Here is a 13180-nt window from a genome sequence, read left to right on the forward strand (position 1 = left end):
CTCGGTTTGACCTATGATTGGGGTTAGGTTAGGTTAGGTCAGGTTAGTTTGGGCTGGACTACGCGAAAGACTCCTTTCTCCTCTTTGCAGTGCACTCGTTTTTTTAGCCCCTTTCACCGTGCTGCGCGCCTGCTCGACATCCGTCCGTTCACTGCTGCTTTTTCCGCGAGAAAAAGTTATTTGCCATTTTCTCAAGACGATAGCGTTATAGTGAATGTAAATATCGTAATCGAGCGTGGGCTGTGGGCATAATAACGTCCATGTACGTGCATGTGTGACTGTGTGCAGCCACGCGACCACAGCACAACAGTACAACCATATCACCCATATCACCCATATCCCAGTATTCCAAGTACGAGTACGACGACATCGAGTAACGAGTTCCGATCGTTTCAAGATGGTGAAGAAACAACCTAGCGGCTGTTCTCGCGCAAAGTGATTGCAAACACACACAGAGCTCGAGTTCCGCCACACGAGGACCACGAGGACCAGAGAGAACGTGCAATGGCGAAATCCGTGCTAAGTTCCGACACGCTGCCAAAGGCAGGTCGCGTAAACGAAGGTGAGATTCTTTTCACTCCCTACTCTCGGATACTCGTAACCGATTGCCATTCGTAATTGCAGTGTGCCGCGAGTGGCTGGTACACGAGGATGGGGCATTGGCTTATCGGCTTCAGGATGAAGAAAGTACGTAAAACTTTTACCTGCCTTGTAGGTACAATTTATCGAGCTTGCTTGTAGGTGGCAACGATGACATTTCAACAATTATGTTTTGTATTCACAAGATTCTAACTCTCCATTGTGATTCCTAGTCAAGGAACATTATACTGGCAACAAAACGCGAAACGCACAGGTGAGAGAAGATTTGCCGCGAGCCAAAGTCGAGCAGGAATTGGAAGCACTGAGATATCAAAGTTACATTCAACAACAGTTAGTACAACTTGAGATAGAGATTTTTTTTTCATAGGAGGAGGTTCCATTTTCTTTTCTTTTTTTTCCAAAGGGAAGAGAGAGATGCGCTTGTCGCGAGGCAGATTGCGCTTTCTCTTGAGCGAGAGGAGAGGCAGAGGGAGCGCGAATTGCAAGAAATGATGAGATTACAACTGAGATTGGGAGATGAAGCTGCGCAGCGAGAGTTTGAAAGACGTATGCAAGAAGGAAAGGACGAGGTAACCACGATTCTCTTGACGGTTGACGAAACCCTCGAAAACAATCTCTCTTTTGAGAAGGGAAAGACGATTGTTCGCCAGCGTGCAAAATTATTTAAAGTGTCATTTCTTGCGACAGGAACTGGCGAAGAAGCTGCAACAAGAAGAGAACAATCCAGACGGTCCAGAGGACGAGCGTTTAATGTTGGATCAAAAATTGGCGATGGAGGCGCAAGATGCTGAACTGGCGCGAATGCTTCAGGACAAGGAGCGTGCAAAGGCTCGTAAAGCGCGAGAGAGGGCGAGGCAGAAGAAACTAGAGCGGGAGCGTCTACAGCAACAGGCGGATCAACAGAATCTCGCGGAACGACCTCAAAGACCAGATAGGCTGGACTTGAAGGCTCTGTCGATCAAGAATCGAGGCCGTTATTCTGCCAATTATTCTCAATATTCGGATCCCGAGGAAATCCAGACGCTAGACGATCCTGTTGATAATATGACCAATGTCGCGACCATTATCGACCCTACTTACAATATGCACCGTGGTACCTCGAGTAGTTCAAGCAGCACGATAAGCCCCACTTACGTTTTGCCGACACCACCGCAAGAACTAATGACTGACGATGTACCGTGTTACATGCCGATTCAAGGCCAGCGACGAAATCAGACTCAATCGCCGTCTAACGCGCACGAGGAAAAGCACAAACGGCGAGTAAAAGACGGATGTAAGCATCAGTAAAGGAGACATTTCTCTTTTTCTCTTATTACCATCAAACGAAATATTTATTTTTTAACTCTATAAAGAGATGCAATTTTCTCATGTATCGAGCAATATTGACGTGTATTTATTTCATATATTTGCATTTACTTTCGCAAAACGAGTGTATGACTTTCTGAATTTCACTATTATTTCTCCATATTAATAGGACATATTGCCATATACCTTACATGATGGTGTAAATCAATCTACTGCCATACATTGTGCAACGTGCCTCTTAAAGGGCATTTGAAGGAATTTAAGAGCCTTAACTTGAAAAATTTACTAATTACTCTGAAATATATATCAAAGATTGCTAATATCCGAATGGATAGATTGTACCGTCCTCCATTTTCTTTTTACATTTCTTCGCAGCCGACACTCTTGTATATTCTCCACATGGAGCACATAAGAGTGTCGGCTACCACGTGTGTGTATGTGTATGTATGTATGTATGTATCAAGTATATAAAGACATTAGTATAAATATTAATTTTTAACATTAACACGCTTCTCACAGTGTTGAAATTTTTCACATTTTTAGAATAGAGTAAAACAAAAATCTTAGACAATCAAAGAACAATTTATAACAGATATATTTTTCAACTTGATGCATTTATATGTGACGAACAGTGTACAAATATTGATCCACTGCAAGAGTTTATCATAGAATCTCATAATTCACCCATAGATGGGTCACAGATGGTACAAAGTGTAATTGGTCAACGCATAAAAAGATTGAGAAACTGTAGAAACCGTTTTCCAAATCAATTCATTATTTAAGTAATTACATTTTTTTTTATGTAATCTTTTGCGTTTCTAATACGTTCAAACTTGCTCTTACAAGATAACACAAAAACTTGTTACATTTCGTCTATAGCATGCTTAATTTGATAATATAATAAGTCGCGCCTAACAAAATCCTTTTGTAATTATTATTAAGGTAGAAAGTAAAGAATGACAACACTGCCAAAGATAACACTTTAATGCTGGCCTTTAGAAAAAAGAAAAAGTATTGTGGTAAAGAAAATGCAAACATACGTAATTATATGTAAAGCTCTAGAGGTCGAACGGATCTCACGTACTACATTGTTTTTTAAACTTTGAGAAATATACGATATGAATAAGCTTTCAAAACGTTTAGGTATATTGTCAGCTGTAATATATCGAAGGAAAGTGTTGGAATGCGAAATTGTTACATTTCCCTTTCAGAAAGGAAGAAAGAAATATCGTAATTTTATATTCTTTATATTCGCGCGTTATATAAAAGATGTGCATGGCAATCGTGTGCCCTGCTCTAGTGAGCCGAAAATCCGAGTTCAAAATCAATCAAAAAAATCATGTTTTTCGGTCGTCACTTCTCGAAAGGCAAAAACCACCGATAGTATAAAAACTCTTCTGTAAAAACCGGAATCGGCGTTAGATTGTAAGCGCCACAGATATATGCACAGATGATGCTAAGGATTGAGAGAGAAATATATATATATATGAACTTATTTACTAACTTGTATAAGGACTGTGTTCAGAAGAATCTCTATTGGTAGTTAATTTTTCGAGCGTTACTCCATTAGGATATATAAACTCTTTTTATTACGATTATGTCATTTGTGGTGAATGGAGTCTTCTCTCTAGAGTTTGATACCATCATATATTATCTTTTAAGTTTATTGTATCGATACAGCTTTACATGAGTATGTTAATAAATTATTTACAAAGATATGATACATTGCCTTCTTGCCGAAAATCCTGTAGAGGGACGTACTATATTATGTGCAAGGAATCTTGTGCTACAGAATAAGTCCAAAAATAACAAAAAAGAAACTAAGTGAGGGTAAATACCTTTAAGAGAAATGTAGAATGAAACGGAATCAATGCTATTAAAATGGTCAGTGTGCGCGCGCACGCATACATATTTTTGACGCGATGTATTTATGCCAAACATTTCATCGTACTTTTTTCTTACATGATATTTATTGTAGTCATATCTCTGTATACTTGGCAACTTGTGTATCGATGTAGAAATAACGCGATACAAATACATTTGGAATTTGATGGAACATAAACTTTCTTATGCAATGACGTAACATAACTTGAGTCAATCATGGAGGTTTACAAATCTTTAGAGAAAAACGACCTTTTGGAACTCTACTCGAGAAGATTACTCAAGAGAAACTCCGCGTGTTGTTGAAATAAGGAAAAAAGGAAAGAAAAGTATGTTTCTCAACATTATATCAACTTGTATTTTAAATGTCAGAATAGTCGATTATCTTCCACCATAACTCAAAATAAATACCTGATCAGAGAAAGAAAAGAAAACAACTACTTAATCGTCATTCTATCGAAACAAATGTAGTTGCTTGCAAAGAAAAAGAAAGCAAGAGTAAGTGTCCATATTGTTTCCCTCTCTGCAAACAATAAAACTTGTTCGTCCGACAGAAGAGTACATACATACGTCAATATTATAAGCAAAAGATTTTTCATTTTCTAACTAGGATACACTTTAATCTTTCAAGTTTAATCTCTTTGTTTGTCAACATTCATAGTTGTTTATCATACCAGAGAAATACTTTGTACTAGATTTTTGCTTGTAATAGCTGAAACTGGTCAATAATTTTACGTATGTGATATTTCACGCTTGTATGTAAGTGGTAAAAGTGAATACTTTGCAACGAATGATCGTTGCCGTATCGGTTTAATTGACAGAAGGACGCGTATAGAAAAATAGAGCGGAAAAAATATAAATGTAAAAAATGAATTTACAGGCGTAAATTAAAAGATTTACAAACTGAAAATGTACGAGCGACAGATTCGCCAGAATTCCTGACAAGTTGCCAGTTTTAATCTGTCGTGCTTTTAGATCTTTTAGATATAATGAATCTCGTTCGAAATCGTGATACGTAGTTCGTTTTAGCTAAAGGAACATAACTGCTGGATTTGACGATGCCACGAGGAGGTTTCTGGGTAGTAGGCTGTTGTTCTCCTTCCTCATAACAACTCGGTATGAACGATCTTACTTTTCTGTGGAAAAGAAAAAGGGATAGTGTATATCTGCCTTTCTCCTTCTCTGGTAGAAGAGAGCACGAGTAAAGGTTAAACGAGTTTGATTGAGGCTTAAAACAAGTGAGATACTGCGTGTGTATACTACGTAGCAATGAGTAATTGTGTCAAATTAATTAATGAATAACAACCTACGATGTTGGCTCGGAGAAATATTTTCAGATCTGCTTTGGGGCGGTGAGAACACATAATTCGGCACTTCCCCAATGTCTGCAAATTGAAAATTGCTCTACTACCATCTCATCAAACTATAACTATACTTGAATACTTGCTATTCGACAAGCGAATGGAGTCTTACGTTTCTAGCAGTTTTTATTATGCATATACAATAGTGTAAAACGTTGATAACAATAGAAATCTATTGGAGAAGGAGAGACAATTCAATGTAATATCCGAAAGCAATCTTGAAGCAACAAGAGATTCGATGCCGATTTTGATGGAAATTTTGATAAAAATTTGCTACAGTATTTGTATCCCTACAGCATAAAGCCGTAATCATCCTAAGGAGGCATCGGTCGACTCCAACTGCTACAATTAGGATCGATCGAGTTAGGAGTGTGATTACGGCTCGAGACCATTCACTTGACGAGCGATCCGCTTGCTCAAGTTACCTTCCTCACCCAATGGCACGTTGTCCGTCTTCTCCGGCAACGAGAAGGAAAACAGATGACTGGACTCTAGGCTCACGCTGGTCTCGCGCCTTGACCTGCCTCGTCTCGACTTTACCGTTCCTTCCTTCTTCGTCTCCTTGATCGTCCTTCTCTTTAGCGTCGGCGCACTCTGCACGGCCTCACCGTCCGTCTTCTCGTCTCCATCGAATCGTACTCTATCCTCACTTTCCGCAAGCTCTTCTGCTATTGGCGATACCGCCGCGATACCACTTGTCGGACAGATACCACATCGCACATTTCTAATACTCCTCCTCATCTCCGTGTGTGTCACATCGGCACTAGCCGCTCTTCTCTCCCTAACGTTACTCTGCGTAGCCTTCCTTTCGCTGGACCTCGTCTCTCTCAATGGCGGACTCAGAATCTCCTCCAATTCCTCCGGCACGGACAGTAACGATGCGCTTCGAGCGCGCGCCTTTCTCGTTAGTCTACCAACAATCTCGTCCCTATTTCTCGCGGTGAAGCCCGTCTTCGACTTGGACTTGGACTTGGACCCCGACTCCGACTCCGACTCCGACTCCGACTCCGACTCCGACTCCTCCACCTTTATCTCCTCCTCCGGAGGCTCGGCAACCTCCAGGATGACTTCTTTGACGACACTGCCAGACCTACGTCGCCACGAACCAACCGGTTGCGTTCGTATCATCTCCTTAGGTAGCGAACTACCGCGTTTACGGATCGTTTTAACATCCGGCTTCTTCGAACGCTCCTTGTCCAAATCCCTTGTGGACGATCTCAATAATCTGCTCGTCGTTGCGCTATCGGACGAAGGCTTGCTCGCGCCCCGTAAAGGCCTCTTGTTCGCGTTCTCGCATTCCTCGTCGTCGTCGCTCGTTAGTTTCGTGAGCGATGTCGCGCTTCCTGACCTCGCGAGACTCCCCTCAGCCACCTCTGTAGGAGCATCCACCTGCAATTCTTTTTTCGCGGAAGAAGCGAGTCTCGTGCTTCTCCTCACAGGCAATTCTGCCCTCGCGGAAGAAGCTCTCGTGCTTCTCCTCACGGACAATTCTTTCCTCGCGAAAGAAGCGAGTCCCGTGCTCCTCCCCGCGTCCTCCTTGACGCTTTCCGAGTCGCTATCCGTCATCTCGGCCCGCGACATCTCCTTTGGCACAGACATACATCTGCGGCCTCTTCTCGCTGACGCTGACGCCGACACTGACGGTTGCGCGCCGGAGTTTGCTGATTGCGGCTCAAGATCCGTCATCGCCGAGCTCATTAGCACGTCCTTCGCAAGAGAACTCGCTCGCCTCGAACGCAAAGACGAACGACCCGTTGGTGAATTCAGAGCCACCCCTCGCGATGGAGAATCCTTGGCGATTGAGCTCGCCCTTCGTGGACGGGTGGATCTCTCCAATTCTACTTGCCCCACCGATGTATCCTTTGCTGCCGAATCTGCTCCACGTGATCTAGTCATACGTACGGCTCCGCAAGTATCCGCCTCATTTCTCTCACTTTTCTCGGAGAAACTCTGACAGGCCTCTCCCCGGCCCGTCTCCTCGGATAGCTCGATGCTACTATCATCTACTTTATGTAGCCTTACATAGCTCGAAAAAGTTTTGTCATCAAGCTGCGACGGTAGAGTTCTCTTCCGGTTCTTCTCATCGGATCCATCATTTCTCTCCATTTGGATATTCCGCGTGGCGTAGGGCCTTTGTAAATCGGAATATCTACCGTTTCTCGCTTTTGGCTCCTCGGTTTCTCCAGTACCGGAATCGGACTCGTCGTCCGTAATATTCGACATGTCGTACAACACACGCTCTAAATACACCATCGGCGTCAAATGCGTCTCCCCTTTGTTATTGTCCGCCTCATCACCAAGTTCTGCCGCCGGTGTCATTGCTCTGCTATTCGCAGATTCGTCGTCGGTCAAATCAACGTCACCCATCATCCGCACCGAATCTTGCAGGCCGTTAGGTTTCGTTGTGCCGCATGCCGCCGTCTCGCCTTCTCGCAGATCCCAAGTCTCGCGGAACGAGCGAGAAGCTTGGACTGGACTGTCCAAAGGCGTGCTTTCCGGAATCGTTGACAGCCGCTCAAATGCCTCCTCGTGCTCGCCAGTGGCCACGATATCTTGCAATCCGAGCAGCTCCTCGTCGGACTCACCCGGAACCTTCGATTCCGCGACCTTTTCCAATTCGGAGAGTGCGGGCATCTCGTAATCTCGTAAACTCGGATCATCTTCCCTCGCGATTCCTCCGTTATTGTACCTGTTTTGTCGACTCTTGCTCTCTACGACCTTCTCCAAACTATCACCTTGTTCCGCGGGATCGCTTCCACCACAACCGGATCGCTCAATGTGCTCGGATCTCTTGGAGCCGCCTAGCGCGTCAACATCTTCCTCAATTTCGTACGCGTTATTCACGTCGTCTACTTCCGTCGCTCGCTTGTCGTTAACCGACGTTTTACAAGTTATAATCTTCGTTATCGGGGTAGACGAAATGATAAATTTATCGTTGCCCTTTCTTTCCGCGGACAAGTTCTCTCTCCGTTGCAACGGACTGGCGCGTCCCGATCTCCTCGGATAGCTAATGTCGACGCTGGTCCCGGGGGACAGTACAGTGGTCGAGTAGACGGAGGCTGACAGCAACGAACTGTGTCTGCTCGGTGTATCTGGAATTAACGGTTGTTTATTCGTCTCTTCGGACGAGCTACTCGCTCTCTCGGGACAAAATACTTGCTGCGACACTTGTACGGACGATTGTAAGGCACTTCTTCTGAGACTAGGTCGCGGACGGGCATAGCACGAAATCTTACCAGAGATACTACTGTCATTCAAAACCGCACTTTCGTAATACGCTGATTTGTTATCCGCGGCTGGGTTGAAGAACGCATGCTCGCTACTCGCTTCGTTCGAATTTGGTTCGAGGGAAACACTAGTCTCGTTTCCTTTTTCCTTCTCCACTTGCTCGTCCTCGTCCTCGTCCTCATCGTAGTCGTTCTCGTACACCAGAGCTTTCTTCGATTGATTGATGTTGAATCGTATCTGTCTACTGACTTTTCTCTCCCTTTCGGCCAATCTATCGGTTGCCTCCTTTATTTCGGGCGTCGCGGTAGAAGATGTCGAGCTTCTCACGAGTTGTCTAATCTTCAAAATCGACTGCGGCGTCTCTAAAACGCAATCTTTGCTCGTGTAGACATTAGATTTGCGCTTTACCAGAGGTGTCTCGAAAGTATCCCGAAATTCTGCAACTCCCGATTCTTGTCTACACGGTGAGACGTTCCCTTCCGATAGTTTCCGACGTTTTATATTTCCCGGCGTGTCGTCCTCCTCGTAAATCTGATCGACCGTGCGTTTGCCGCGACTCTGGCGTACCAGCGCCGGAAACAAGACGCAATTCATGTTTGCGCCGTAACTGTTGATCCTCAACGACGTGCAGGGCGCACTGACAAACGGGATCTGACTCTTCTCCCCTCTTAGATAGGTTTCTCTGGCCTTGGCGATCACCGTTTCGTGTATACTCCGCAGCCTGTCGTGACTCTTGCGATGCGACATCGGCCTAGGATAGCGCGCCTTCTGATCTGCGTCCGAATTTGTCGCGGCCGCACTCGTGGAGAATCGTTTCGTAACATCGGGCAAGGTCATGTCGTACGCGCCGAGCATACTGATCGACACAGACTGCACATCTCTGGCCAAGTTGGACTGGTGCTGCCGGATCGGATAGCCACCAATTACTTCCGTGTAACGACATCGTTGTAGATAGTACAACACCCGCAAATCGTCCATCTTGTTCTCTTCGAGAAACTTGACAAACACCTCCTCCTCCTCGGAGTCTAGCACTAGATGCAAAATCTCATCGAGCTTTTTGTATTTCTTGCACGCTCGGAAGAAGCTGGTCAGCAGTTGTTCATAGTGGCAGGGTGGCCGATGATGGAAAGCGGACTGCACCAGACCGTGCTCCACCGAGAGACTCATGGCCACACATTGCTCCTCTATAGAGGACAGGGGAGGCTTCCTCAAGCGAAGATATACGAGCGCTAATTTGTGCTGATTGTTACGCACCAAAGTGCGCAATACGAGTCGATGGTGCCAATCCTTAATATCGGAGTCGCAGACTAACTGGCCGGTAATAGTGTCGAGAAATTCCTGGTAATTTTCGTGATCGAGCAGCCAGAACGCCTGAGTGAGCTTGATGAGGCTGGGGCTCATCATGAACGCGGACGGATATTTGATCAGCTGTTTCACAGCGGGATACAGCCGCTGCAGCAGCATAACCAGGTCCATCAAAAGATAAGTTGTGATCTGATGCCTGCAACTGATCTCGTTTGCTTCCGTCTGATGACAATTGGTTAAGTAAGATCGCAGTAGAGATTGCAACGATGGTGGTGGATAGCAGCCATGCGTGGCGATGCCACCCTCTCTTTCCCATTGTGCTTTTAAAATGGAGCACTCGCGCGTTATCAGCTCGTCAATAAACAAGTCTTCTTCATTTTCGCCATTTCTTCTATTGCTTCTTAAAAACTGTACTCGTTTCTCTTTATAAAGTACCGAGAGCTTCTCGTAGGGATAAGGCACTCTTAACGCTAGGGAGATGGGCAACGTGACATTCTCCTCTTCCTTTTCTTCTTCTTCCTCTTCTTCCTCTTCTTCCTCTTCCTCCTCCTCCTCCGCCTCCTCTATCTCCGCCGCCGCCACTGCTTTCTTCTTCTTCTTCTTCCTCCCCCCTCTCTCCTCCTCCTCTTCCAAATCTTGCGTTTCAGGCAACAGTCCCACATCGTAGAACCAAAGGAGTACTTGGAAATACGTGGACACACGTCTCAACATCCTTCGTTGCTTCGTTAAATCCACCGTAGCGGACGGTAACTTGGCCATTACATTGGACAAACATTCCAATTGCTGTGAGTAAAACCGTAAAGCTTTCACGTCGGCTTCGCCGATGCTACAGCCTGACTGATCGAATAGAGGAACGCAGAGACGATCCGCGGTCATTTTTAACGTAGAAGCTCTGTAAACACCCCACTTGAGAAAAGTGGGGTACAAGTAAGAAGCGCTACCATCCGACCACTCCATGGCGCATTTGATGAGAAAAGAGGACCACCGCTGTTCCAAGCAGAGCGACAGCAACATCTCTCGTTGCGCATTCTGATCGCTAGCGAACGAGAATTCCGAATTGTACGGCACCAGTCCGACAGAGAGACATCGGTGAAACGTTTCAAACGGTTGTATCAATACGACTGGACCCGTCGTAGCAATCTCACGCAACAAGTCGGTCTGAATGCCGCGTGTCATCCAGAACGTTAGTTTCGTGGAGCTCAACTCCACCCACTCGAGCGACAAGGAGTTGGGGTAGAAGAGTTCCTCGGGCGAACTTGGGCCGTTACTGGAGTACTCTCGTAAACTCTGCGGGATATAGGCGAAACTTACGACCCGACTGTCTCCCTCCTCGTTTTGCCCATCCGATCGCGTACGGTACGTCGCCAACATGCTGTTTGGATTCTGACACTCGCCGATGGTGCGCGGCATTTGCTCCTTGTACCACTGATTCAGATCGAACAGAAACACTCTGTCGTTGGTGGTGATAAGCAGTAGATTATCCTCGCCTCTTCTAGCGGCCGACTCACTCTGCTCTGGATTGGACTCTCTCTCAACGGTGTACAAACCGACGACCCTGTCACCTTCGTTCAGCTCCGATTCAAACTTCAAACTGGGATCATCTTCCAGGTTGAAGTACAAGTTTATCTCTCTGTCGCAGTATTTCCTTTCAAATAGCATAGCGTACATTCGCAATATCGGCGGCGCCGTTGACAATTCGTCCTGAAACACTACCCACAAGTAATAAAAAGGTCTAGGATCGTCCGTGGGCTCCAACAAGGCCAAATGCGTGACCGCCATGTTCTCGTCGATGGGCGTACTGATCCAGCCTATGGAACCATCGCTCTGCCAAATTATCACTCTGCCCAAACAGCCGGAGATTAAACAGCCAATCTTTGTGGAACTAATAATCGCGGTGGTCAAACTCTCACCGAGCAAAGACGACTCGAAATCTACTCTGTTGAAGCCAAGGTGCCTTTCTATACCTGCCAATGAGATACATTGAATGTTCGAGTAATATCAACTGAAACTAAAGCCTTTAGAGGGAAAGATTTGTGCATCGCGCACATACTTGGAGGCAAATGATGTATTTGGATAATTATTTACTTGTACTTACGGTCGTTGAGCAAATTGTAAGCTGCGTGCTTATCTCGAACGGATCTACCGATAATATGCTTCGCCGACGGAAAGTCTATCTCCGCTGGTGACGTTTCGTCCATAATGACAGACAAATCATGCGCGTCCCATACAGTTCTCCGGAGATCAATCATAATATGGTAAAGATTACGTAGAGCTACACAGGCCATCCCATCCATTTCACTGAATACATTGTCGGGTCTTTTATCATTGAATTCCTCCCACTCTGCGCCACCAGTCACTACGCACACCTGTTCTATCCCACACGGCATCTAGCACATAATGCAATGGCTTGATAATAATAGGCTCTTGAGACGTGCGTGCTCGCTGAAATAACAGGTAGAGAGGGCACTGTGATAATTATAATAATACTTACGCGGATAGCCCTCAAGACACGGGACGTAGTACAGTCGAATATACAAAGTAAACCGGAGGAATCTTTCAGTTTGCTGGCACAATTATCTATTCCAACCAACAGCAATGGGAATTCTCCAGATTGCGTGGGAAATTGGGAGACGGACGTTACGACGCCACGAAATGTCCAACTGCTAATGCACTCTCCCACTTTTGCATTGAAGACTGTCAAGTGGCAGCCGCAACTTAGCCAGGCGTACGTTGCATTCTGCAGAAATCCTCCACGGCAATCGCCGATGCTGTCGTGCTCTTGGAGATTTGCCGGCTGACCGTACTCGCGATTGCTCAACCAGCTTGACGCAGGAAAGCGAAGATTCACGATTCTGCGAATCTGCACGCGGGAACAAATAAAATTTCCGTTCGTCCAAGTAGAAAAAACGTCGAGATCAATCTTAATCGAGTATATAAATCGGTTATTTCGAGTGTCGGAACAACGTATTTAACGTAGCGCCTTACCTCGCAGTTGGTTTCCTCTAGCTCCTTCATTTTCGCGAAAATCGGAAGAGCTACCGAGATATCATCGGTGAAAGTTGCATTTAAAAACCGTTGTTGCGGCTCGCAGCTCGAGGTTAGGTTGGCGCCAAACCTCACGTACGTTCTCGCGACCGCCCTAGAGACACGCGCGCATATAAGATGAGATTGCACGTGCAATGGAAAGTGACTCGTCGGAAGAAGACAATGACGGCGTAATTTGGAATCGTATTACGAAATACGTACGAAATTGATACTATCAACCCCTCGTTTGCCACTCTCCCTCTCCCTCTCCCGCTCTCACTCACTCTCTCTCTCTCTCTCTCTCTCTCCCTCGTGCACAAGCGTGTTTGAAAACCGCAAACTACTACTACCAATGCTACCAACCGCTACGACCGGCTACAACAGTAGAGTCCCTGTAGTAAAGCGCGGAGCACACACAAAATTGCGTAGCATATGCATCGCACCAAACCGTCTAGACCAATCTTAAGCCCGCTGCA

The 13180-nt window shown here is 45.6% G+C and overlaps 2 protein-coding genes across 7 annotated transcripts; one reads left to right on the plus strand and one right to left on the minus strand.

The window, feature by feature from the left end:
- The first annotated feature begins 54 nt into the window (after positions 1–54).
- LOC105560275 (coiled-coil domain-containing protein 50) lies at positions 55–3622 on the plus strand. Its single transcript, XM_012009234.1, has 5 exons — positions 55–562; positions 625–687; positions 813–930; positions 1004–1169; positions 1288–3622. Exons 1-5 carry the CDS (start codon positions 505–507, stop codon positions 1885–1887), a joined length of 1005 nt encoding a protein of 334 aa, XP_011864624.1. The 5' UTR covers positions 55–504; the 3' UTR covers positions 1888–3622.
- Positions 2875–13081, minus strand: LOC105560273 (protein ELYS). Of its 6 annotated transcripts, XM_012009229.1 has the most exons (7): positions 12927–13081; positions 12666–12819; positions 12172–12540; positions 11776–12067; positions 5573–11644; positions 5093–5171; positions 2875–4922 (listed from the first exon to the last, which is right to left on the minus strand). In XM_012009229.1, the coding sequence occupies exons 2-7, from the start codon at positions 12693–12695 to the stop codon at positions 4742–4744; spliced, it is 7023 nt and encodes a 2340-aa protein (XP_011864619.1). In that variant the 5' UTR covers positions 12696–12819; positions 12927–13081; the 3' UTR covers positions 2875–4741. The 6 variants fall into 6 exon arrangements, with proteins under 6 accessions (XP_011864619.1, XP_011864620.1, XP_011864618.1 ...); XM_012009230.1 differs by having other exon boundaries at positions 5582–11644; positions 12666–13081; XM_012009228.1 differs by having other exon boundaries at positions 12666–13081.
- Positions 13082–13180: the final 99 nt, after the last annotated feature.

This window comes from Vollenhovia emeryi, unplaced genomic scaffold (assembly GCF_000949405.1).
Source record: "Vollenhovia emeryi isolate VEMERY1.0 unplaced genomic scaffold, V.emery_V1.0 DF939234.1, whole genome shotgun sequence".
Lineage (NCBI taxonomy): Eukaryota > Metazoa > Arthropoda > Insecta > Hymenoptera > Formicidae > Vollenhovia > Vollenhovia emeryi.

Coding starts and splice junctions, on each gene's coding strand:
- LOC105560273 (XM_012009229.1), bottom strand. CDS start 12,695: ATGAAGGAGCTAGAGGAAACCAACTGCGAG. Junction 11,645..11,775: donor TTACAATTTGCTCAACGACC/GTAAGTACAAGT, acceptor TCTCATTGGCAG/GTATAGAAAGGCACCTTGGC. Junction 5,172..5,572: donor CGTGCCATTGGGTGAGGAAG/GTAACTTGAGCA, acceptor TTCAATTTGCAG/ACATTGGGGAAGTGCCGAAT.
- LOC105560275 (XM_012009234.1), top strand. CDS start 505: ATGGCGAAATCCGTGCTAAGTTCCGACACGCTGCCAAAGGCAGGTCGC. Junction 688..812: donor TCGGCTTCAGGATGAAGAAA/GTACGTAAAACT, acceptor TGTGATTCCTAG/TCAAGGAACATTATACTGGC. Junction 1,170..1,287: donor TGCAAGAAGGAAAGGACGAG/GTAACCACGATT, acceptor TTCTTGCGACAG/GAACTGGCGAAGAAGCTGCA.